General features: G+C 35.7%; 2 protein-coding genes across 5 annotated transcripts; both read right to left on the bottom strand.

Annotated features, from left to right (window-relative positions):
* Window positions 1-403: 403 nt before the first annotated feature.
* LOC122635018 (prohormone-3) lies at window positions 404-6,507 on the bottom strand. The gene is made up of 6 exons (XM_043824723.1): window positions 6,324-6,507; window positions 5,441-5,662; window positions 4,168-4,303; window positions 3,478-3,627; window positions 3,310-3,398; window positions 404-3,213 (listed from the first exon to the last, which is right to left on the bottom strand). Exons 2-6 carry the CDS (start codon window positions 5,606-5,608, stop codon window positions 3,070-3,072), a joined length of 687 nt encoding a protein of 228 aa, XP_043680658.1. The 5' UTR covers window positions 5,609-5,662; window positions 6,324-6,507; the 3' UTR covers window positions 404-3,069.
* Window positions 6,508-8,290: 1,783 nt separating this feature from the next.
* Window positions 8,291-24,019, bottom strand: LOC122634854 (serine protease filzig). 4 transcript variants are annotated; one of them, XM_043824211.1, is made up of 8 exons: window positions 23,253-24,019; window positions 17,288-17,375; window positions 11,604-14,167; window positions 10,599-11,067; window positions 9,992-10,178; window positions 9,648-9,913; window positions 9,420-9,574; window positions 8,291-9,140 (listed from the first exon to the last, which is right to left on the bottom strand). In XM_043824211.1, the coding sequence occupies exons 2-8, from the start codon at window positions 17,373-17,375 to the stop codon at window positions 8,979-8,981; spliced, it is 3,891 nt and encodes a 1,296-aa protein (XP_043680146.1). In that variant the 5' UTR covers window positions 23,253-24,019; the 3' UTR covers window positions 8,291-8,978. The 4 variants fall into 4 exon arrangements, with proteins under 4 accessions (XP_043680146.1, XP_043680148.1, XP_043680147.1 ...); XM_043824213.1 differs by having other exon boundaries at window positions 11,604-14,164; XM_043824212.1 differs by lacking the exon at window positions 23,253-24,019 and adding an exon at window positions 20,924-20,948.
* Between the last annotated feature and the right edge of the window lie 764 nt (window positions 24,020-24,783).

Here is a 24,783-nt window from a genome sequence, read left to right as displayed (position 1 = left end):
AATTGCAAAAAAGTTTTGTAAAAATCTTGTCAATTTTATTAAAAATTGATAATAAAGTAGTAATTTCCACGTGGTCAATCGATATTATTTGCTATATATTTATTATTATAATTTTAATCAACGCAAGAGCTAATGACAACACTTGATCAAATTATAAAATCGAGTAATTTTTTAATTTTCAAAGAGAATTGAGAAATTTAAATAAATCATGTATTTTACAAAAATATCTATATTGCAGTATGTTTCATTTGATTTGTAATATTTTTCTATTTAGGTATTTTATTTCTTTGATCTTAGGAAATATAATTCATTCTTAAAACTCTTGCTTAAATGAACAATCGATCATTGATCGAATTGTTTGAAATTTATTTTAAAAATCCAAGGAAAAGAAATATGATCGGAATGCTGATAGGAGTTTTGAAATTTATTTACTATTCATCGTTACTTCACATTTAACTATTAGAGCTTTTTAATGTTGTATTGTTTGAACGATACATTTATTTGTGTATTAGATAGTCACACACATATAATTACTTTGGAATTAATTCATTCAATAGAGGTACTTTTGACTCGGAGCCAGACATGGCCAAATTCCTTAAATTCTATGATACATCGTACGTATGAACACTCGATTTTTTAATAATTTTTCGCTTATAGAGTTGTTCTAAATATATTTCAAATCTTTCCTCATAAAATCAAGTAACTTACATCTATGATATGTATTTTTATGCAGCTCATTTTTTCATTATCGCTTCCTTACATCGGGGAGAAAGAAGAAAAAGGATAAAGACAATTATAAATAATATCGTTATAGACTAACAAGAACGTACTATCGTTGCAAACTAATAAGAAGGAAGAGTAAATTATTTAGGCTTCTTAATCGGACAGATATAATTATTGAAAAGACGATTTTTCTGTAGGGGATTGCAGATCGAGTATTGCATACGTATGACATACAAAGAAACGTGTATAGACTATATGTGTATATATTATATGTATATATATATATATATATATATATATATATATATTTATATATATATGCCTCGAGAAAATATATGAATACTATGCAAATATATATATATGTGTATATGTATATATATATATGTATAGCTTAATTATACATACGGATCAAAGATAAAAATATAATTTCGATATAACATTCATATTTAAAACATTTTTAATGCTTTTAGGCATTCGATTGATATGTTTGACTTTTCCTTATGTAATAACGTTAACACTTTTGAGTATATTTCATTTAGTTTATAAGTATATATATATATATAATATATGTATATGTATGTGTGTACGTGTCATTGAAAATTATAGATATGTATTCGGACTCTCGACGACTCTCATCAGTAGCGTAGAAACGAGGAATCATTATTTGGAAAGACGTACGACAAGGCGACAGGTACTCTAAGCATTTCAGAAAGGTTTTCGCGAGCGCGCGTTTATGATCTTTCATCATTTGTTTAGTTCTTTTTCCTTTTCTTATTTTTATTTTTATTTATTTCTTTTTTTTATTTTCTTTTTTTGTTTTTTTTTTTGTTTTCATTTTCGTTTTAACGCGTCACGAACGCGTTTTTTTTCGCCTCTCAGAATCATGTTCACGTGTACGTTTACACGATTCTCCGAAGTGTCACATACATATTTATATATTATTTTAATTAACAACGCGATTTTTCCCATTTAACACGTGATATGTCATAGAATAATAACTTCACAATCGATATTACGATTTTATCAATTTTCTTACCCCCGTTCCGTCAGTGCTGATTTTATATTTTGACTTTAATTCGCAATATAGATAAAAACGATAGCTCTCCGAACGAGAAATCTAAAGCAACAAGACTTTCTTCGATACGTATATTTTGGTATAGCTCGTACGATATCACTTTCACATATATATATATAAGTATGTATGTATTTATTTTATATATAACATAGATATATATATAGTTATGCCGTGTATTACACCGATTAACGATATTCAGAACGATTAAGTGATAATTCAGAAAAGACGTCTATATAACAACACGTTACGATAAATTCATCAAACATCGATTACGCTACATACTAATTCGCGTCTTTGTCACGTTTACTTTCCATTTTGAAATTTTTAGTTTAGTTCCTTCACCACTGATACGAAGAACGTTCGATTATACCTTTCTATTTGATACAGAACGAGAAGAAAGAAAATTATGATAATCTGTAGTCTGTACGTTTACTGTAAGACTTCCTATCTATCGATCAGTGTTAATAGTCTCCCCTTTCGCGTACATTATTATAGACGAATTCAATCGATATGATTGAAAAGGCGAATATTATTAATCGATCTATAGCGATCGAACTTAGAATTCTTTTACACATTTACAAAGAGCAAAGGAGAATCTACGAGACGGTTTATTGCCTGCAGAATGACTCGGAATTTGTCTGTTCATGGCGTTTGTTTCAACGATCGAGAAGATGAAAGAAATTGGAAGGAAAGATCGAAAAGAAAGATTTAGAAGCGTCTCGTGTTCTCGGTAAAAACATTCTGCAAGCATCCGTTCGACAAGCAGAACGAAGGAACGATTTTCTTTCTTTTTTTTTTTCGTTTCTTTCTCTTAGCGAAAAAGATCATCGTACTTGCTTTATCTTTAACGATATAAGATATCGGTCCAGTGTGATATGTATATATTATCAGTCATAAGATTAGGAAAAAACACAGAAAGGCGTCTCGTATCGTCACCCAGAATTTTCAAAGTGACTTAAATATATCTCGACGATCTCGAAACTTTCTTTCCTTTCATCTTTTTTACGTTTCTTCTTTTTTCTTTTTTTTTTTTCTTTTGTCTTTTATTACTATTCCGCGAGTTATACCGTTGAGATATACTTATCAATTCGAAGCGGAGTTCATGGAATACGAACGGGATCGTCGTAATTGCGTTAAATCGACATCGCTTAAAATCTACGTGCTTTGCTGGAGGAGGTTTTTGACGATTCAAATTCTTCCCATCATCTCCTCTTTTTATCTTCTACTTCTTACCTCTCCTCCTCGACAGCCAAAGAAAGGGAAGAGATAATTTAGGCGAAGGGTACTCGTTTAAAAAGACGATTCCCTTGTCCAGTGATCCGTTTCTCACCGGAAGTATATTGTATGATAGATTTTATTTGGTCCGTAGCAACAGGGCCAATGCATACCAGAGGATCTTTGAAGTAAGAGCAAACCTAAGAACAGGAATACGATATATTTATATTTTAAAATATGTATTTTAGTAAAATTCGTACTTTGCAGTACGAGTAATTGATATTTAATTTAGTAACCTTTCTAGGCGTTTGTCGATGTCGCCTCTGCAATTGACAACACAAGCCACGACCAATGTCACATTCACCAGACATGTTGCATTCCTCGTCTAAAAAATGCAACATTTTCTTAGAAAAAAATTTTTATTGATAAAATTCGTAGGATTTTACGACGAAAGGTATCCTTACTGTATTGTTTGTTTGAAGTAACCGGTGGTTGACAGGATCGAGTTTCACCTCCTGCTATATCGGCACACATCAAACCTGTTTCGCAATCGTTATCTCTTCTGCAAAGTTCACCCTGTTTTAGTCCGTAAGCGAATAGGCAAGTTCCGACCACTGAAATTTATCAGTTACGAAATTTAATTTAGCAGTGATCGATTTAAACAATTTACGAAACAATTTTTATACTTATTTTATTCATAGTGCATAAATATTCCAGATATATATTAAATATATTAGAAGTAATACCATTACGTAGAATTATATAGAACTATAATTTTTTTACTTGACAGTTTTCCGATAACATTTATTCCCTTTTATAGCATTTAGCAATTTATCCCCGTTGTTTTCATACATTTTATATGCAAACGTAAATTAAATCGATTTCTTTTTCATCGCGATAAAAGTTTAATAAAAGTACTTTTGTATAAATACAAGGTGTTAAAAAAAAGGATCCGAAACTTTTTCAGGATTCTTTAACGAATGTTCGTAAATGATAAAAGTTAGAAGTACTAATTGGAGGGATTGCTTTTAGCATATATATTAATTAGACATTATTTATCGATTATGTCTCTCGCTGAATATTTTTTTTTTTTTTTTTAATATCCTATATAGACATATTGATGAAACGATAAAACAACGTTGATAGAAATTTACCTCCATCAACGTTGACGCAAACCGAACCAGGACAACAATGTTCATTGGCTGTACATTTCTTCTCGTAGCACGGATCGTCCGATTCTTCTTCCAGCGAATCCCCATAAGAATTTCCGTAACTTCCCGCAAGTGGTCCCTTTAATTAAGGAAAAAGAATATTTCGAGTTAAATAGAATTTTGTGTTACCAGAGAGAAAATTTACTCTGAGAAATAGGATGATTAAAATTATTTAAATATTTAATTCAAAATGATTATTTCTTTCGTACGAGATTCTTATTTTTTAATTAGAATACTTATATTCTTTATTTTAAGATATTAAAATTGCAAAGAAAATTTTAATAAAAGTCAAGCATTTGTATAATCTTAAATTTGTAATTTTAATTTCTCAATTGGGTAAGTCAATATTATTTAATTGAAATCATAATGAAATGATATTTACATAGCTGTAAAATATGCAGGAACTTTTTCATATCGTTGAATAGTTAGTTTAACGATTTTTATTCGATCTGCTCGCAACAAGAACTTTTTTCTTCTCTCTCTATCTCTCTTTTTCTCTTTTTTTTCTGATAAAGAGAGAGAAGATCAAAGGTTAAATCTGTTACATCGTTGCGATCGATGCTGCGAGGAAGTTCAAACCGTTAGTGACGGTGACACAGCTTGAACTTTCGAGTTACCTTGTCTCTCAATATTTTTAGCACTTTCTCGACTTTATTGAGTTTCTTATTTACGAGATAACACAAGCTAAGTGATATTAATTCATTGCAATCTTAAGTTCCAAGTAGTTAAAAGCAACAACAAGTAGTCAATTCTCATGTAAAATTGTGAATTCATCTGCATAAAACTTATTCGATATTTAATTCGATCATGTAAATCGTCCGTCAAAAAAAAAAAAAAAGAAGTGAAATAAAAGAAATCATAATTATTCAAAAAAAAAAAAAAAAAAAAAAAAAACTTAAGGTAATTACATTTGACGTAGAATCAAACTATATAGAATTATCAATGACTAAACTTAACCACTGATTGCCTATCGTGAATACCAGTGACGTAATTCGAACGTAGCAACGCCAGACCACTGTATGCAGTAACAAGAGAAAGAGTAAGAGAGAGAAAGGGAGGGGGGAAAGGGTGATTATCGATCGAAGGTATTTTGCGTAGTGCGACAAAAAACATAATATGTCTAATTTGTGTCAAGATTTAAGTAACTTCAATGAATTTTTATTATAAAAGAAAAAACATAGACGAGAAAATGAAAATAGTTTGATGATCTACATACCTGTAACAGTCTCGATCTGCTCAAGTAACCACCATGCCCACCATAACCGAGATTGGATAACATCTCGGGACTGAAACGATTAAAAAGTCCACCCCATGCATCTACGCCAAAGTGCATCGTGCTCATGAAAACTATCAGAGCCACTGTAATACTTGCTTGCATCTTCATTATTCTGTTTTCTCTTTTTTTTTTTATAACGTAGGAGTATTGCTGCTCAGCGCTCTATAAATAAAGCATTTGATCGAAATAGATATTTATTTTGAAAATTAAAAGGATATCAAAACGAAGCAATTGCAATTTGAGAGTTCATTTTATTCCTTTAAATTTCGCTAATCGAATTGAATGAAGACAAAAAGATTCAAGGGTCTTTAAGTTGAATCGATTTTCATTCTTTGAAAAAATGATCTCATTTCATATCTTTATGATTGCACACGTTTAAAGTAACTATATAGTTTTAACATGGTGATTTCTTCGTACATATTAACATTACATTTGCGTGACTACAAGGATTTTATGTGCAAGGTGATAAAATAATCAACTTGATAAAATATATTATTCACGAATCTCTTTAATAAATTTTTTATTTGTGAAAAATATCAAGATGCTTTTAAAAAATTATACAGGACACTACAAATCAGAATTATATAACATGATTATTTTTATTAATTTCAAAATATTTAGAAATGAAAAAAAAGAATGAATTATAGATTGTCACAATTTATAAACAAATTCTTCAAAGAAGCAATTTCAAATTGATAATACTATATTTCGCACGCTATATTAATAATGAATGAAATAATAATGAATATGCTAATGTTAGGCCCATAAGAGATGATTTTGAAAAGAGACTGAGATTTGATTGAAAAATAAAAAAATGACTCACATTATTCACCTGCGCCAGGACCAAGCTCCTAACTCGTATGATTGACGATTAGTCGAGTTGGTGTGTGAATTGTGGCGAGATCAGTCACTTTTTTATCAGCTCGGGGAGATCAACAAGTCCTCTTTGATGTTTGTTGGAGGACTGAGCTGAATCCTCGCAACCTTAGGTAATCTATACTTCTACCTATTCGCCTTCCCGTTACCGTCATACAGGCGCACCCTATATATATAATATTGCGCATGCGTTCACCACCTTCCCCTTCTATTGTTTTCCTTCTTCGTCTTCCTTTCTCTCCCACCCATCTACGTGACATTTCATCTATTCGCATTTTCTAATTCCTATCGGAGGTTGCACTGTTTGTTAAATGATAAGCCGCCATACGAAGGGCTTAACTAAAAAACTTTCTTACTCTAAATTCATAATTAACGCGATACCAACTCGCTTATAGCAAATTTCCATTTCGTTATATCTCTAGTCTTTTTATTATAATGCTAATTATTATCGAGATAAACTCATAGAGTCTTAAATTGTCATTCTAACAATTTTTATTATTAGAATAACAATTTCTGCAACGAAGGATATTTTAAATGATCCTACCGAAATTTTCAAATGAACTTGAGAAAGATTAATCAACCAGTTAACTTTTAGATAAAAATTCTAAAGCGTCTTATAACTTTTCTTTCTATAATCATGCTTGAAAGCTTTTTTTTAGGTAACATTTAGGCATCATTTATACTATGAAATATTGAGGAAAATCCTGTTGAAGGAACGTGGGTGTGAAACTTTGACGTATAGCTACTGGCATAGTAAAACTTGAATTGTTCCTTCCACAAAGAGATCTGCGTTCCTTGTTTGGCCCAGATCAAATTCATCCAGCGGGTTAGTTTAGCGTGTAGGTGTTAAGCTAGTCCACCCCACTTCTCTCTCTCTCTCTCTCTCTCTCTCTCTCTCTCTCTCTTTTACCCTTTCTACCTCTACCTTTATCTCTACCTCTATTTATCTCTCTTACTCCATCTTTCTTTAGCTTTCACGTACTATCATCGTCTCCTTCTCTCTTGGTCGTATTGATCCAAAGTGTCCTGATGTACCCAGCCGGGTGGTAGGTAGCTCCTGGTTTCACGTACACGCTGGTTCCGCCCTGTATTACAGGTCCCTTGCATTACGTGTTCGAGCAACACTAACAATTTATGTACTTGTATGGCAGAGGTGAAAAGGAAAGATATTATTTCATGAGAGCTACAATAGTAAACGTAGCCATCTTTATTTATCTTCATTTTCTATTCAGCTTTTCTCCTTTGTTTCTTTCAACTACGATCAAGAACAGAACGAATTGCGAACAAAGAAATATATTTTTAACTTATTTATTTTACTTAAAACGACAATTTACGTTCCGTTTATATTTTCTTCGTTGCTTTTAGAAATATATATATATATATATATATATATATATATATATATATATATATGTTTTAATTGAAAATTACAGTTACATTTATTTTTATAAAAAATATTAAAGAACAATAAAATTCGAACAATTTAATCTCATTTTCCTTTAATAAAGTCGACTTAAAATGGTATACACTTTGCAAAATTAAAAGCCGAAAACACGTCTCGTTGATTTACAAGAACTCCCGACTAAAGATTTTATCTGCGTTTAGTCACGCAATGCGTTCCTTACTCTGCCTTCTGATAAGTTGCATAATGTTCTATCGAGCGATATTTTTTTCTCTTCATTTTCTTTTTTGCCCCCTGCCTCGAGATAACGACTCGAATTTAATTACCACGGGCTACCATTATTTTCACCGTCGTAATCGTCATCTTTAAAAGTTGAAATCATTGTTGATAATTAAACGATGTTATCGATAAACTCACCTTTGCAATTGATGAAATTATTATGCTCGTAACACATGCATTCTCGATTTATTTAAACTCGATTATTTGGCGTTAGAAATGAACAATCACAGGAATTAATTTTTATTACTTTTCTTTTTATTTTTGCAATTACAATGCATAAGAATTAAACATTGCATAAGATGGATGAATAAATGAGTCATTCTCGTATAAAAATGAGTTTAATAAATAACAGCTAACAATGAAATAAATAATATTCGCATCGCATTAATTTTCATATAATATCTATATAATATATATATATACATACATATATATATATATATGTATATATATGTATGTGTATACGTATAAGGACAGATACACGTATATGTACATGGAACACAAGAACCAAGTGCCGTGTCCCGGTAAAAATATCTTAAAGTGTACGATACGTGAAGGAAGAACGAAACAAAATTTCGCAAACTAAATGACATTGATAGTGAGTTCGATTCTTTCGGTAATCCGATAGAAGAAATGACATCAGATAGCATTTCGTTTGATAAAAAAATTTGTAAAGTCTCGCTCGTTGTGAAATAAAAAATAAAAAAAAGGAAAAAACACAACGAAATAATCTCTCGTTCTTTTGTGATTTCTCGTATCACACTAGTTGCAAAGGGGTAGTTCGGGGAAGGAAAGGGTCTTTTCCTTATTCGATATCGATCGTTCTATGCCGGGTGGGAAATAAATTAGACTTCCTTTGTACATTTATACAGGTGGCACGGGTAAATCAGTGTCCTTGAGAAGAACGAAACATTCTCGACCTCAAACTCCAGTGATACTATGCAACCATGGCTTGAAATAAGTGGTCCTCATGTAAACACCAGGCAAATACGGTGCGGCACATTTAATTCCATGAGATACCGTGCCAACTAACATCCATCTACCATCAGGCCGTTCCATTACCAGTGGACCACCGCTGTCACCCTGCAAATGATCGATCGATCGTATAAAATCCATCACTTGATTACGCTTATGTTCATTACTACATCTACTTGGAATACGCTAGTCATCGTCCTTGTATCGTACGCGTTCTCGTAAATTGCAATCTCATAACTACCGCCACCTGACATTTGCTAGTTCATTAATCTATACTTCGTACTAACAATAAATACACCGACATATCCAATTACTTATGGATATTAATATACAAGCAGACACATCAAGGATATGATAAAATAAAATATTGAAGATTACTTAGCGTACCTCGCAAGAATCCTTTTGACCATTGGCATATCCAGCGCACAAGAAACTCTCTAAAATTAATTTGGAATGTCCAGCCGTTTGGAACATTTCTTGACAAACGGAATTCTCCATGATCGGCACTTGGACCTCTTGCAATACCGATGGTACACCGCCGTCTGTACGAGATTTTTTTTTAAAGAAAATAATTTTATTTTCTAATACGTACGAAAACTAACGACGGATACTTACTGTACTTTAATCTACCCCAACCAGTGACCGTAGCCATTCTGCCTGTAAAATCGACGTTATCGTCGGGCATGCAAATTGGTACGATGTGAGAGTCGAATTGCACCGGTGATTCCAATTCGAGAAGGGCCAAATCATTTTCGAAGGTCGCTGGATCGTATCCTCTATTAACGATAACTCGACGAACGTTCTTCGTAATGCTTCGTTTCGATTCCAACTCTCCCGATATATCAAATTCACCGAAAACTGCCACGAGGGAAGCTAAAAATCTATGTAAAAAAAAAAAAGCAGCGTCGATGAAAAAAATACAAATTTTCGTTTTAAATTTGGATATTGTTTTTAATTACCCTGGCTGACAATGTGCCGCAGTGATGACGTATTTGTCCGTGATAAGAACACCACCGCATTTATTTTTTGTAAAAAGTCCTAGCCATGTGGCTTCCCGAACCAATACCTGCCATGGCCATTCTCCAAACCGTGCACCCTTCCCACCAACAATTCTACCAGTCTTGATTAAAGGTTTTACCCCGCATTCTGTCGATGAAAGATGGCTACATATTAATTATCGACACGAGTTCACCTCCGTTGTCAATTACAATGAAACTTCAGTCATTCGAAAGAACTCGTAAACACGATCTTTGGATAATCAAAAAGACCGAAGGACAATTTGGTTAATCGATCTTCAATCTCAAGATGAAACTCAATACGAACTTAATAATTCTGCATTTCTTATTCCTGTCGGCAATATAATAATTTCCTAAATCCGATAAAGAAAATGGTAGTAAAAATAAATTGGTTGCGATAAAAACGATATGAATTAATGGGAGTTTTACACGAATTAGCATGAACTTGCAAATTTATTATTCGGCCAAATAATGTTTAGCTAACTTTTCACGCCCATTGGTGGGGAATATCAAGAAATAAGAGAAAATATATGGCAATAATGTGTCTTACGTGTACGAAAATCCGATGCTAGGGTGGTCGCGACATTCAAGGCGCTGCTTTGCGTTGTATCGATCGAAGCCTCTCCTACCTCCTCTTGGAGAATCGGCTCGGCCGTAGTTGTAGGTACAGTGGTTGGTTTCCTATTTGGTTTTGTTCGTTTCGTAGTGACCTGGGGTCTCTTCGTAGTAGTCGCAGGCGTTGTCGCAGAAGGTTTTGGTTTCAAGGTCGTGGGTTTGGGCGGACGAGGTTTCTCACCGGAAGATGGTTTCGACGTGCTTGGTCGTACATTAGGTCTTTTAGTAGTAATAGGTCTTTTAGTCGTAGCCTGTGACGGTTTAGTAGTCGTTGACGGTCTTCTAGTAGGTTTTTTCGTCGTATTACCAGCAACTGTGGTGACCGGCCTCTTCGTTACCGACGTCGTAGTCGTCGTTGACGTCGTCGATCCGTTCGCGCGATTGTAGACGATGTCTTTGAGATCCTTAAATATTCACACGAACAATTCAGTTACTTCTCTCTTTCGGATTTTGTGCGGAGTGTAGATTAAAGTTTAATTGAAATACGCGCGTGGGTTTGTTAGAAGTTACATTAGTTCCGACCGAGCAAGAAATCTATTCCAATTCTCAACGGTACGGTAAAGTGAAAAGTAACAATTGCTCTTGATAGACCTACCCATTCCAATTTGTGCCGAGCTACATACCTCCTACATGTTTTATATTATCCTTTTCTTCTTACTCTATAGAAATCAGATAGTATCTTTCTCAAGTTACAATTCTCAAAGCTGAATAAATATTTCGTTTCAATTACGTCTATATTCGCGATACGCGATAATAGTCAATAAGAAATAGTCAACAAGATAATAGTCAATAAGAATCATGTGTTTCTTTTGATTAAGATTTTTCTTTTAATTCTAGATCGATACTTCAGGATAACAAGACTGAAGATTACTATTCGTTGATATACGTGGGAAGTAGAAATGAGTTTAGTTGAAAGCTAACACAAAACTATTAGAATTACCTGAAAGTTACTCTGTAGAGACTCGACGATCTTGTTTACGAAGCTATCGACTTTGTTTGTGAGTAGAGCATCCTCGACGAACGTTGGAGTTGGAATATCATTCTCACTGATGATGTCGATGTTTGGATAGCCTGTATGATTAAAAGTCTCGACGATCGTTGGCTTTTCTTGTTGGGACAATGGCGTTGAAATGTTTAAATTAGGATTTCTAACAGGTGGAAAGTTGACGAGATCGTCGGGTGCCGGTGTTTCGTCGTCACAATGGACAATGGGTGCTGCAATTGGTGACGGAGTTGTAGATTTTAAAACGATGGTAATAGGTGGAGTATTTTCTGAGGAAACAACGTTAAAGGTCGAGGGTTTCAAATGGAAGCTCGGTTTTTTGGACCAAGACAGTGCAGTGGTCCAAGTCGTAGGTTTTCTTGTGGTCATTCTTTCTTCCAAACTCGTTTCAGGAACAAAAGCTTCGGTCGTGGTGTCGATATTATCAGGTGATTTCGTGCTCGTGGTATCTTTGAGATTAACTGTGATATAACTAGTAGAAACTACGTGATTGCTGTTGGTATCGACGTTAGAAATGAAAGTACTGATGTTGTGGGTGATCATAGTAGAGACATTCGGCTTTTTCGTGCTGGCAATAGTAGGTCTGATCGTTGAAGTAGTAGACCTGGTCGAAGCAAAGATCGGCTTACTTGATCCACTGAACGGTTTTTTAGTTATTACAGATTTTTGTGTAGTTTGAGTAGTGTATTCCGTGCCGAGTGGACCCAAAACTATCACTGTTGGTGCTGGAGGATTTGTGGTTGGTCTCGAAGAGTACGCAAAACTGCTGGATGATCCATAAGTTAACGGCGTTGATGGAGGTCTCGAGGAATACGAATTGGACGTAGAGTAGGTAGGATAATTGGTCTCGGTAGGAATGGTTTCGTAATTGTAATACGTAGATGGTTGTATCGGTTTATAGAAGGTAGGAGCTGCTGTAGACAATGTAGCGACTGTAGGCTTTAACGTGGAGATCTTTAAAGTAGAAGCGTGTACGGAAGGTCTGAACGTCGATGGTTTCGTGCTGAAAGGTTTCAAAGAGGAAATCTTGATCAATGAAGGTTTCGAAGTATCGTCTATGTTCACCCAATTGTGAGCGATGGATATAGGCCTTTGCATGGCGACTGTCGTCTCTACTCCTGGTGTAGTGTCGTTCAAAATAGAAATGATATGATTGATCGCTATTTCTTCTTTGTCAAGTACATCGTTCTTCTTGTTGCCCGACTGAACCTCGTAAGTAATCGTCGGTACTCTCACCATGTCTTTGTCGCCATTTGTCGCGGTCATCGGAGTGGTGGCTACGCGTTTAACAGTGCCGTCAGCTTCCGTTTCTTCCTCTTTCGTTACTTTCTCTTCTGTCGTGCTTGTCTTGTCAAAAGTATCGCTCGAACTCAATCCCGAGGTAGGTGTCACGTTCAAGACCTTTTGCGTGTTCGTGTATGTCTGGGTTGCAACAGTTGATTCCATGTTCGAATTAGAGGATTTAAAATCAGTGAACGTGATTGGCATCTCGGTCGTCGTAGAAGTAAATTGATCAGGGAATTTCACCCATTGCGTCGACTTCGTGCTACCTTCGTGAACTCTCGTTCGTTCGGTCAATGACTGCGTACTTTGCACCGCAGTTGTTACCTTTGTTCTTTCCTCGACATTCCAACTGGAAGTCACAATTTTACTATCCGTAAAACGATTGATCGAGGAATCCGTGGTAGGCTTAAACAATTCATCCGGATTATGCGTCTCATTTAACATGGTACCATTCTCATTGAGCAATATCGTCTCGGCATAACTGTGATTGTTATAACTCAATCCCTGAGAGAACAAAGCTGGTAGCTGATCGACCGGATCAGCGATTTGAAGTACTTGATCAGGACTCAATAATGTTGCAAGTGGATTCTCGCCAATGGGATTATTATGAGTCTGAGCATTGTTGTTTTTGTCGGTATAGGCGAGCAATCCTGGAAGTTGTAAGCTATCCAGGATAGTTTGTTGACCGAGAAGCGCAGGAAAATCATCTTCCAGCTGACTTATACCAGGTTGTAACGGAGGTACCTGAGGCCTCTCGGCGTTTTCCAATTCATCTTTACTATGTGGTTCGGAAGTCGTCGGATTAGAGTCGAATGTCGTTATCCTCGTGTAAGAAGTCTCTTCCTCACCGAGATGATTCGAAACTCCAGAAGAATCCGTTTTTACGGTATTACTGATCTGTTGCGGGATCGACATACCGATTGGCGTACCATCCGGATTTAAAAGAATCGGAATATCTGGCACGTGATCGATCTCTTCGAAATTCTGGATAATGGGTATTTTCTCCAAAGGTTCATTGAGTATATTTTTCGATGGTAATTGACAACACGCGCCAAAGAGGAAACCGTCCATACAGGCGCCGACTACTTGGCCGTTCCGGCGCGTGCATTCGTAATTAAACATGCAAATCGCTGGGTCCTCCGATTTCGTTCGTGAGGGAATCGTTGGCTGGCACACCTTCGGCACTATTCTGTAACCCCCGAACAGTCTTCGACCTGCTAACACGATTTTTATCTTAAAGTTTTAACACCTAAGTCATTCTATTATGGAAATGATCAGCAGTATTTTTCTATTTCCATTTTAAACGTGTCAAACTTATTTTTGGCTCGTGATCGTTTCGAAACAAAGCAAGTTGCCGCTAGTTAAAGGTCTCCGATCATTTACATCTAATCAGAAAATTCTAAACGCTTGCAGCGATTAGTTGGAGTCCTGAACGAAAATGTGCATCGCACACAAAATAAGTTTCAAGCATGGATACTTGGCATTCGTACTTCATACATCAATGCAAATTACGATACGAATCCTAGACAGACTAGATTTAGCAGGAATCTAATACTATTCGATTCCCGAGATTTTAACGAATTCGATGCGTGTTGCAACGAATTAACCGTTCTTCCATTGTCCTTGCACATCATAACGGGTAAATAGCGGTTCTCTCATCGTCTTCTAATTACTAAAACCTTAAGTTCCTATCCAACAATTTCATCACTACTCGTATATCAATCGGTCGAAAGATAATCGTTTATGATAGAAACCCTACGTACACCGGAGAATCAGGTCGCAATTGAAAATGAATTCCAGGTCGTTTCACGCTTGAAAGACGTATTGACCGATATAATCGCTTCTTTACGCAATAAGAGAGTCAATGGATCAGATTCTTTGATGGAAAGCAACCATCGTTGATAATGCTTAAATAATTACCACGTCAACATTCTACATACAAGGTACGTAGAAATTATACGGAATGATCCAAAATCGTTCATCCATTAAATACATACTTTTTGCTTCTCTACACCTATATGATGACTTTATACGGAACGCGAACTTGCCCAATACGATACGCTCCCGTCGTTTCATTCAGCGTTCGCGTGAATCGGTCTACGACAGACTAATAAAACGATTACTTATCTACTTTATTACTTATCTACGTGTGTCAAAAAGGTGTTGAAAAGAGATCGTTCATGGCTGGCAAATCTAACATATGTGGTATACTTTGTATCTATATAACTGGCCATGATGGTTATGCTCAGATGACTAAGGGGCATAGACGAGCAAGCATGTAGGCTTCGCACGTGCCTCATACGTCTACATACTACCGATATGATGACCTACTCCGCGAATCGTCCGTATTGCTCGTCCGGATCCTTGCACCGTTCCAGATTTTTTTGTATTTCGCGCTTGTGCGCTCTTACGTAGGGACGTAGAACCGTGTCACTAGTAATGCAGCAACAGAGAGGATAGAAAAGTCAGTCTACTCGAACGTGTGGGATCGGGTTTGCTTACATCAAAGGAATTGCTGCCGGTTAATAAGAACCCAATAAAAATCTACTCCCTGATCGTTTCACGCGAAAGAAATCCAGAAAATTGTTGCTCTTATATCTATCTCTCTCTCTCTCTCTTTCTCTCTGTTATTCCTATTATCTCGTTATCGTCATTTAGAACGAATGGAACCTATGAAAAATGCGAATTCTCAACTCATTTAGTAACTGACCAATGTGTTAGACTCAAGCTCTTGGACATGCAATTATTGTTAATTGCTGGATGCGAACAAGGTATCCGTGTGAAGGAGGAAAAAGAAAGATAACGAGGAGATCGTTGATTCTTTTCGCTTCGCACGATCGATGATGAGAGATCCTGTTTCGAGTTTCACTTGACCGCATAAAAACCAAATCGGCTGGTATTAAATTCATTACTATTAATTTCAGGCTTCGTTCACGTTCGAAATCGGTCGGGGATAGAGAGAAAGACATATTTACTCGTAGTTTATTAGTTATTTTCTCATATTGCTTTGTGTGTCCCGAATAAATAAATTCATCTTTGAAATTGATTGATCGTAAATCAAGATGCTTTGTAAATTGATAAATTGTGATAGTTAATGGTACTAAGATGATCGTAGAGATCTTTGAGAAAATCTTTAAGAGTTCGTATTTCTACAAAAGAAAGCGATCTAGAGTTAGTATTAAATCGATATTTAATTTCTTATTTAAATATGTCTGCTACAAATTATATAAAATTATCCAAATTCTCGACATATGTACGTTACATTCAAAGTACCATCATCAAATACCGTTGTTTCGCATGACACGGATCAACGCGTGAAAGTGGAGAAAGGTGAAATTTTCGATAAAGGAACGAACAGTCCGACAGTTAATAGCAGATATCACATATAGCATATACTTATTCGTGAGTATTTTAAACTCTGTAATGTTTTAACGCAAGAATAAATATATGTATGTATGTATATATATATTTTTTTATCTCTGTTAAAAGGAATTATAAATTTTGGACAATTTTCTAAAATATCCGTGCATGTCGCACACATGCGGAACATTAAATTCTCCTTATACAGACTTTTAAAACTTCTCTCGGCAAAAGATCGTGCCACTTTAAAATGAGATCTTAAACGGTTGCTATACCTCCAGCATGCATAAGTAGCTTCTCGAAATGGAATAGGTATATGCGAATACTTGCAAAGAAGCGTAGGTATACTCGACTTTCGAAGGAGAATAAGAGACGGGAAGTAGAATTTGGTGTCACGTGTCGACGACGACAACAACGATGAATAGAGAGGCAAGAGAAGATATTTTCGTAACTCAAAGTACAACGAAGTTGAGAGAGTAGATATTTAAAGGTGGAAAAAAATGAATAAATAAAAAAAAGAGTAAGTAGAAATTGGTGTCATTATTGACTGTTTAATACACACCTTCACGGATAAACCACGAGAAATTTGCATATCTTCTGCAAAGTCGTAATATTTCTTCTTTTCTAATAGTTTCCTTTTAAACCACAGAAAGTATGTATTTAAAATGATACCAAACGAGTATGCATTTAATTTCACAAGTTATTTCGGTGTGTTATCCTACAGAGAGAGATAGAGAGTCGCTTTAAAACTCTCGAGTATAAATTATTCGGCAAACAACAATGAGAATGTTGTCATAATTTTTAACGTTTTGACAGTATTAATATTAAAGTATTCACTTGTAAATATTTTCTTTATCGTTACTCGAGATACCAAACGGAGTTGACTAAATAGACTCAGTCCTTAGGAAGAAATCATTTTCTTACAAAATAGTTATCCGACTATAGAGTTACACAGTTATATACGAGATGACTATTACCTTTGTTTTGAGGTGCATTGGAAACCGACAAGGCAGACGTCGAAACCAGGAAGGCGAGAAATAGACAAAAATTAGTTCCAGTAGCCATCTGTGAACACAAAGAGTCGGCATGGATTTTATAAATTGACAAAAAAAAAGAGATCATGTTAATTGTTGTTAATTTAAATGAACGTTAGAGCGTATGAAGGAGGCCAAGAGAATCTAGATTCTAGAACTATCTCGCGAGAAATTTCACGATTGGTTTATGTTTTCTCGATTGAGATTATTACGACCCTATGAAAGTGATCCGTCTTATGTAACAAATTTTTTTCATACTCTTTTCTTTTTTATTGTAGTTTAAACAACAAGTGTATCGGTACGCAATGAGAAATAGCCGCTACGTCGATCTAATTCTCGGCTTCGCTTAGCGGAGATCGACGTGCTCGTCCGTCCGTAATAACGGTACAAGAATATCGACTCCAGTATGCGACGCGGAAACTGGAAATCGGAAGGTGACAACCTAACGTACTCACTGAGTATCAAAAATTCCTATCTCTTTTCGATAACAAAATTATCTAAAAAATTAATCATTTAAAATCATTAGTTTGCAAATATCTTAATGTCAATCATTCCAAATTATAATGTTTAATATATTCAAAAATAACATTGTTAAATATATTTATTGTAATTTATTCTACGCTTTATTCATTTTTACATTTTTACTAAAGACTGTGTAGATAAATAGCGTGATGAATAAATTACTCTCTCTCTCTCTCTCTCTATATATATATATATATATATATATATATATATATATATTTAGCATCTATGTATTATACGTTACTAATACAATTGATTCATTTTTTATTCTTCAAATATAAAAAAATATTTTTTTTATTTGAAATACGTGCGTAAGTTGATATTATAAAACAATTTTTTAAAATGAAGTATCTTCTTTAATAAAACTTTTTTTAATAGCGTATTGTCTATTAAATGCCAATAAAAAAATCATAAATTAGAAGACCTCTGGAGTTTGATCATCGATCGTCGATAAAAGCTAGTTCATGAAACTTGGCCAAGGTCCACGAAAATCTTTTGAGAGGCCTGGACCACATTTCATCGGCTCTCTTCCTCTCGAATCTCTTCTCGAAAAGTATCGACTTGTTCGTACACGTACACAGACAAATGAGTCTTTCTACGCGTACAAAATCCCGTTATATTCATCGGACGGGCAGAGTGGTTCATTACAGTCGTCGTACGTTTACGATATCCACATACATAGGTAAACACGGTCGAAGATGAGAATGACTGAAAGAGAAGCAAAGAAAATATATGGGAAGATTGAATTTTAGTAGTCGTAAGAATAATTCGATGAGTTCTTAAAAAGACTGGCATGCTAATTGATCATCTGACTCTACACTGGTAACCTAATTCCCATCTCTCTCTCTCTCTCTCTCTGTTCTTTCTACTTCTTTTGCATCTTTATTCTATCTTTTATTTCGCATCTTTTAAAAAATCAACTTCATTCTACTTTTTTTTTTTTTACAAATAATCAATCCGAATTAATTTCATGAATATTGAATTTTTTTTAACTTTGTACGTATTATTTTGAGAACACAAACTAGCATAATTATTGGACTTATCGTTATGAAATATAAAACGTCAATCATATAGGAATGGGTCTCATGTAGCACGCGTTATTTCTTTTCTGGGTGACCATCTCACCTTAATGAAAAAATTAATTTTTTAAAAATTTAATTATACCCTACGTGCCGCTCTGATTTTTCACGTAAACCGTTAAGCCGATTCGTTTACGCGCGTGTGAATCCCCCCGTCATTAACTCTCTTTTGCACTTAGTTAATCCAAAATTAAAATATTTAAGTATTTCACAAGTATAGGGAAGATGAATCATAATGAATGGAGTTTTAATAGATACATTTGTTAATTAAAAGATCAATATTTCTGTGACTCGTTATAAGAATTAATTAAATTTATTTCCAATAGCGATAAGACATTAAACAAACTTTATCTGTTATTCGAAGACACAAGATGTTGTACATACATAACAAATATCTAAATCGAATTAGAAGATTCTTAGACGCTTTAACATTCGTTTCCTTTCGTTCTCTCTTTTGTAAGCGTGTACCAACGCACGTAAATGTTCACGCGTGAGTACACGGAAGTCACTTTCCTTCAAAGTGTTTCGTTTCACTCAACATTCTCCCGTTTCACGTTGCGAGTAGTATCGATTGCGACAAACCAAGCCGTATTAAAAGACGATCCAAAAAACATTGTTAATTGTTAATTTAATCGAATCATTCGACTATAGTAATCGCTTGGAAAAAAATAACGTTCATTCACAATTATTCGTAGAAAACTTAAATTCGTCAAACGAATTTCGGGAATATTTGTCATTTAATAATAATAATGACAATGATAAAAATACAAAGAGAAAAAGAGAAAAAGAAAAAGAGAGACAGACAGAACAAGAGAGAGAGAGAGAGAGAGAGAGAGAGAGAGGAAGATCGTACGATGTATGTACCTATCGTGTCGCATCTTGTTCACCCTGTCAGAACTTTCAGGATATTCAAGAAAAGGAATCGAAAGAGTCGAGTAGGGACACTGTCGGTGATTCGAAAATTCTTCCGCGTTCATTGGCCGTTCATCAATAGGAACAACGTAAGAGGAGAGCGTGCACAGGTGCGTACATGTTCACGCAAGCTATACGCAGGTTCGTCTTTTTCTCTTTCTTTTTCTATTTCTTTTTCTCTTTCTTCTTCTCTTGACAATCTACGAGCGCATCTCTCGAGCACTCGAGCATGTCACCAACACTTGGAGAAAGCTTAGTTCGGCGGCATCACTCGATTGTTGGATCTGGGTGACCCGATTAGTTTACCCTCGAGACTTCTTCGAGTCATCGCGAGTCTGGACGTCGATCTCGGAAGTCGTATCAACGAAGTAAAAAAATGTTAAAAACGTCAAGATCAATATCAGAGACAATATCAGCGAATAAAATAAATCAAATTGATTGTGAGACATTTAAAAAAAAAAAAAAGATCTCACGAATCGTGAAAGTACAAAATAAAATATCAAGAATACACAAGAGAAAACACAGGAGAGAAACTCTATTACGATTATCGTCCTTTTACGATCCAAAGTATATACAATAGAGAATGAGATGAATAGAGGAAAAATAAGAAGCGTGTGTCATTCTACGAGTACACCAGTACGATCTTTTTGTCGTTAATGTTTCTTTCAAACGTCGTACCCTCCTTTTTCTATTTCTTTTCGCTAAGAAATGATCGCCCATAGAGAAACTCGCTGTTCCATTAGTCGGCGTTCTTCGTAGGTACCATCGGTCGACCTCGTTTCCTTCGTAAAGGAATCACAATCATCCTTCTTCCGTTCAATTTGCAAATTCTGTTTTAGTTGAAACGTCGCAAGAAATTCTATCGGCGGAAATTATCGAAAAAAAAAAAATATTGATAAGAATTGGAATAGTGGAATACACGGGTCATTGATTATTAAAAAGAAAGAAAAAATAATCGATCGAATCAATTCGTTTTCTCAATCAATTTTTATATCAAAATAATATAATAAGGTATTGATTTCATTCATTTAATTAGTTAGTACGATATAGTTGTAAAAATACGTACGTTCAAAGTTCTGCTCGGGAAATAATTTAATTATATAGTCATGAACGAAGTATCATTTTCTGACGTAAATAAAAGTTAGGAAGGATACGATATAACGGAATAAATTCGATGAGAAAAGGATGCGTAGATCGAGGCGGCACTCTCATGAAAGGGACTTTGTTCTTCCTTTGCTTTCACTCGGAGATTTAACGACACATTACGGGCTCGATCGTTCGTGCAAAACCGATCGGCATTCGCGCAAGTTAGTTCGACTTGAATACACCGAACGAAACGTGCACGAGAGAGGAGGATCGCATTCCTCCTTCTTCTTCTCTCTTGTCATGAAAGTGATAGTACGTGGACGATCATACGGGCTAAACTTTTCTCTTCTTATCGAGGCCAAAGGAGAAAGACGAAGACGAAGAGAAAAGAGAAGAAGAGAATCAACGCGTTTATCTTTATTTCAGGTCATAGGTGATCAGGACATGCAGAGACTTTGCTAATTTAAATTTGAAGTAATGTCTTCAAATATCCTATATGTAACTTGCTCACGTTACTGTATTTGATTATTTATCGATTATTTATTTTGTACCTTGGAAAATCCAATTTATATTTCAAATTAACAATTGAAATTTTTAAGTAACTGCATTTGCATTGTATATAAATTTATTCAAAGTCGACTGGACGATGATCCACATTCATTGAAATACTAAATTGGAATAAGTGACGTTGGTATAACCCGTTAGCACGTTAACCATTCGACACCATCGAGGCAAGCCTGAGTTGGAAGAACGTCAGAGAACCCGTCTACATTTGCGTCTACGGTAGATCCACTGGCTACTCTGAGGTCAATGTAAAAAATCAATTTATCTTTAGCCGAATGTAAAATCCACGGCCCGAATTTCCCAGCAATCTGGGTACATCTTTTCAAGACGTTTCTATTTTTTACCGAATAATCGAAACAATGTCAAATTCTCGAAGTAGCAGTAATACCGTTTAAAGTGAAGTTATGCAAACAAAAAAGCATAGATCCTTTCAAGAAAGCGTTTACATCTCGAGGCAATAAGTGAGAAATTTCGATCTACCATGTTAATTTTTGTTTTGTTCTTTCTTTCTTCTTTTTATAACGAGTCGTCGATACCGTGCTCTGAAAAATGTCGAGAACGTGAGAACGTTTTTCTTAAAAAGAAAAATCATACCTATGATCAATGATCTATACCGCTAGATAATATGTGAAAAAACGAATGAATTATGGTCGAACTCTTAGAAAATCTTCCTCAATAGCATCAAGACAGTTCTCAAAAATCAATTGTTCGGAAAGATAGATGATTATAAAGAAAGTTAACGTAAAAAAAAAGAAAGAAAGAGGATACGATGGAGCAATGAAGCATGCCGAATGATCTCCTCCATGTCTATATCGGAACACCTCGTTTTACTACGGGCCAAAGTCGGAAAGGCAGCTTTCTCCTGGCTTCATGATCAGGCTGGCCCCTGCCAACGATCGCATCGATTCCCGATTGCGTCCTGGTTTCGATAAACGATCAGACGATTCTTCCGCAATTTTTCTCTTCGTCTTCGTTCGTTCGTTCTCGAAAAAAAATAAATAAATCGAGGATCCTTGAAGTGACCAAGGTCGCAAAGACGCGATCAAAATTATTTCAGTAATGAGAATAAAGTAATCGACGCGTACAAATGTCGATAATATTAACAGCGAAGAGACTTACAGAAAATGTGAAATAGAAAAAAATAATAAAACTGAGCTATATCTTTAGAAGAAGAAATTACGTTAGAGAGAGGAATGCCATAACGTATTATTACGTCTTAGGAACGTTAGGAATGATCATTTGAAATAATGGCGGAAAGATATATTAATGAACGTTCATTCCGTTGTAATTACGGTGCTCGCGAACCAAAAAGAACATCGAAAGTATGGCGCAGACTCGCGTTCGATATAACGATCGGCACGCGTCATTATTAATAGCGACCGAAAGTTCATCGTCGTATTTTGCAACGAGATTAATCTCTTTCACGGGAAATCGATGTACCGTGTATAGTTCGATCGATGTTCTTTGGATACGGTTACATCGATTCCAGACGATTGCGCGAATATTTTTGTCACGATTAACGTTCACGTTCGATCAAAGATTAAATCGTAAGATTAAATCTCGTTAAATGAATGTCGATGAATATCGTAAGGATATATAATCATATCACATCGAATTAATTATTTGGACAATTATTTAAAGAATTTGTCAAATGCGCTATCAAATGACAACATCCAATACACATTGTGACCACATAAGTTCTTACAAAGCAAAGGTATGTATCTAAAAAATGTCATGTCACTCACCGTGCAGTGCAATAACCGTTTGCAACTGTCTGCCTTTTAAGAACGTTTCATAACTCTTTCTTGGCACTCGTAAAGAAATCCTGTCGTGGCCGTCACCTCGAAGAAGGAACCGTGAATAGTTCTCGACGGAGATCGCGAACGGCTCTCTCGACGTTTTCCTTTCCGAGTTGTCAAGGTCACTTCTTGGACTCTATCCTCTTCCGTTACCTTTGGCACTTCTTCACTCAATTTTTACCGTAGCTTCTCTCCTCAACTTCTTTTCCTTGACTTGGCTGACAGAAGGGTCACGTTTACATTAGTTCCGCGTCCACGTGAATAGAAACGTGGATGAATACGATCGAGATTCCAGCATCGATCCGAAGAACGAGAATTAATTCGATTTGTCATCGACGAAAATTCTTTCGAAAGAAAAGAGAGAAACGAAGCAAAAAGAAAAATCCATGAACTCGTGACACTGTTCGACGGATAAAGAGCGAGAGAAAGAGAGGAAGAGAGAGAGAGAGAGAGAGAGAGAGAGAGAGAGAGAGAGACAGAAAGAGAAAGAGAGAGAGAGAGAGAGAGAAAGAGAGAGAAAAGGAGATAGAAAGAGAAAGATATATAAAAGAACGAAAGAATCTTTTGAATCGGTTCCTGGGTGTTCGTCCACAAGAGCACCGATTAGCTTATCGCGCACTATTGACCATCCGGGCAGTGAACTGGATGGTACCTGTCCGTTGTACCCCGTGCCACGGCATGTGCTGGAATCGCGTGGCAATGTCACGAGCGGCGCCTTGGAAAACGCGACTGAGGTTGGTGGTGGACGTCGCAAGGAGAATGGTGATGGTGATGGTGGTGGTAACAGGCCCAGAGTGGTGGGATAAACTTTGAGAAGTAGGGGAGGGAGGGTGGGTTAAGAAAATATATGAGGAAGAAGACGATGGCTCTTGGAGAAAGGTAGGAAAAGGAGAGGAAGAAAGAAAGCAGGTAAACTGGAAGGAGAAGACGATCAGAAGAGTGGGGAAGAGAGTAAGAAAGAGAGCAGGAGAAACCAAAGTGGGCCAGTGGCCAGGTCACGTGGAGAAGAACGGGGCTCAGCGTGCACGACACCGACACACTGTCCTACTCATCGCAACGTCCACGCAACCTCCACCTTCCGCTCGTCTCTATCCATTCAGGAAACGTTTCGCTGTGCTTAGACCCCACGTCCTCGGCCTATGTCTTTTCTCGCTTTCGACTCCTCTCGACACCATCTCAACCTCCTCGTTTGCAATCCTAATTCAAACGTGTACATTCAAGGCAAGTCGGATGATCTTTATCATTTTTTTTTCTTTCTTTCTTTCTTTTTTCATTCGTAATACACGATTAGATATCTTTCTGAAAGATTATTTCAAAAGCGACACGCTGCGAGGATGATACGATTTAAAATTTTATATAAGCCTCAAAGAAAGCGTATATATATATATATATATATATATATATATATATATATATATAAATATACATATATTTATATTATACTTTCTATTCCATGTGCGGTCATTCGCAATATACC

Source organism: Vespula pensylvanica, chromosome 16 (genome assembly GCF_014466175.1).
Source record: "Vespula pensylvanica isolate Volc-1 chromosome 16, ASM1446617v1, whole genome shotgun sequence".
NCBI classification, from domain to species: Eukaryota; Metazoa; Arthropoda; class Insecta; order Hymenoptera; family Vespidae; genus Vespula; species Vespula pensylvanica.
Note: the sequence above shows the minus strand (reverse complement) of the source record. Positions and strands in the feature narration are given on the sequence as shown.

Coding starts and splice junctions, on each gene's coding strand:
- LOC122635018 (XM_043824723.1), bottom strand. CDS start 5,608: ATGAAGATGCAAGCAAGTATTACAGTGGCTCTGATAGTTTTCATGAGC. Junction 3,399..3,477: donor TACTTCAAACAAACAATACA/GTAAGGATACCT, acceptor TGCATTTTTTAG/ACGAGGAATGCAACATGTCT. Junction 3,214..3,309: donor ATCGACAAACGCCTAGAAAG/GTTACTAAATTA, acceptor TCCTGTTCTTAG/GTTTGCTCTTACTTCAAAGA.
- LOC122634854 (XM_043824210.1), bottom strand. CDS start 20,577: ATGGGCGATCATTTCTTAGCGAAAAGAAATAGAAAAAGGAGG. Junction 10,179..10,598: donor AGCATCGGATTTTCGTACAC/GTAAGACACATT, acceptor TTTCATCGACAG/AATGCGGGGTAAAACCTTTA. Junction 9,914..9,991: donor GCGGCACATTGTCAGCCAGG/GTAATTAAAAAC, acceptor TTTTTTACATAG/ATTTTTAGCTTCCCTCGTGG.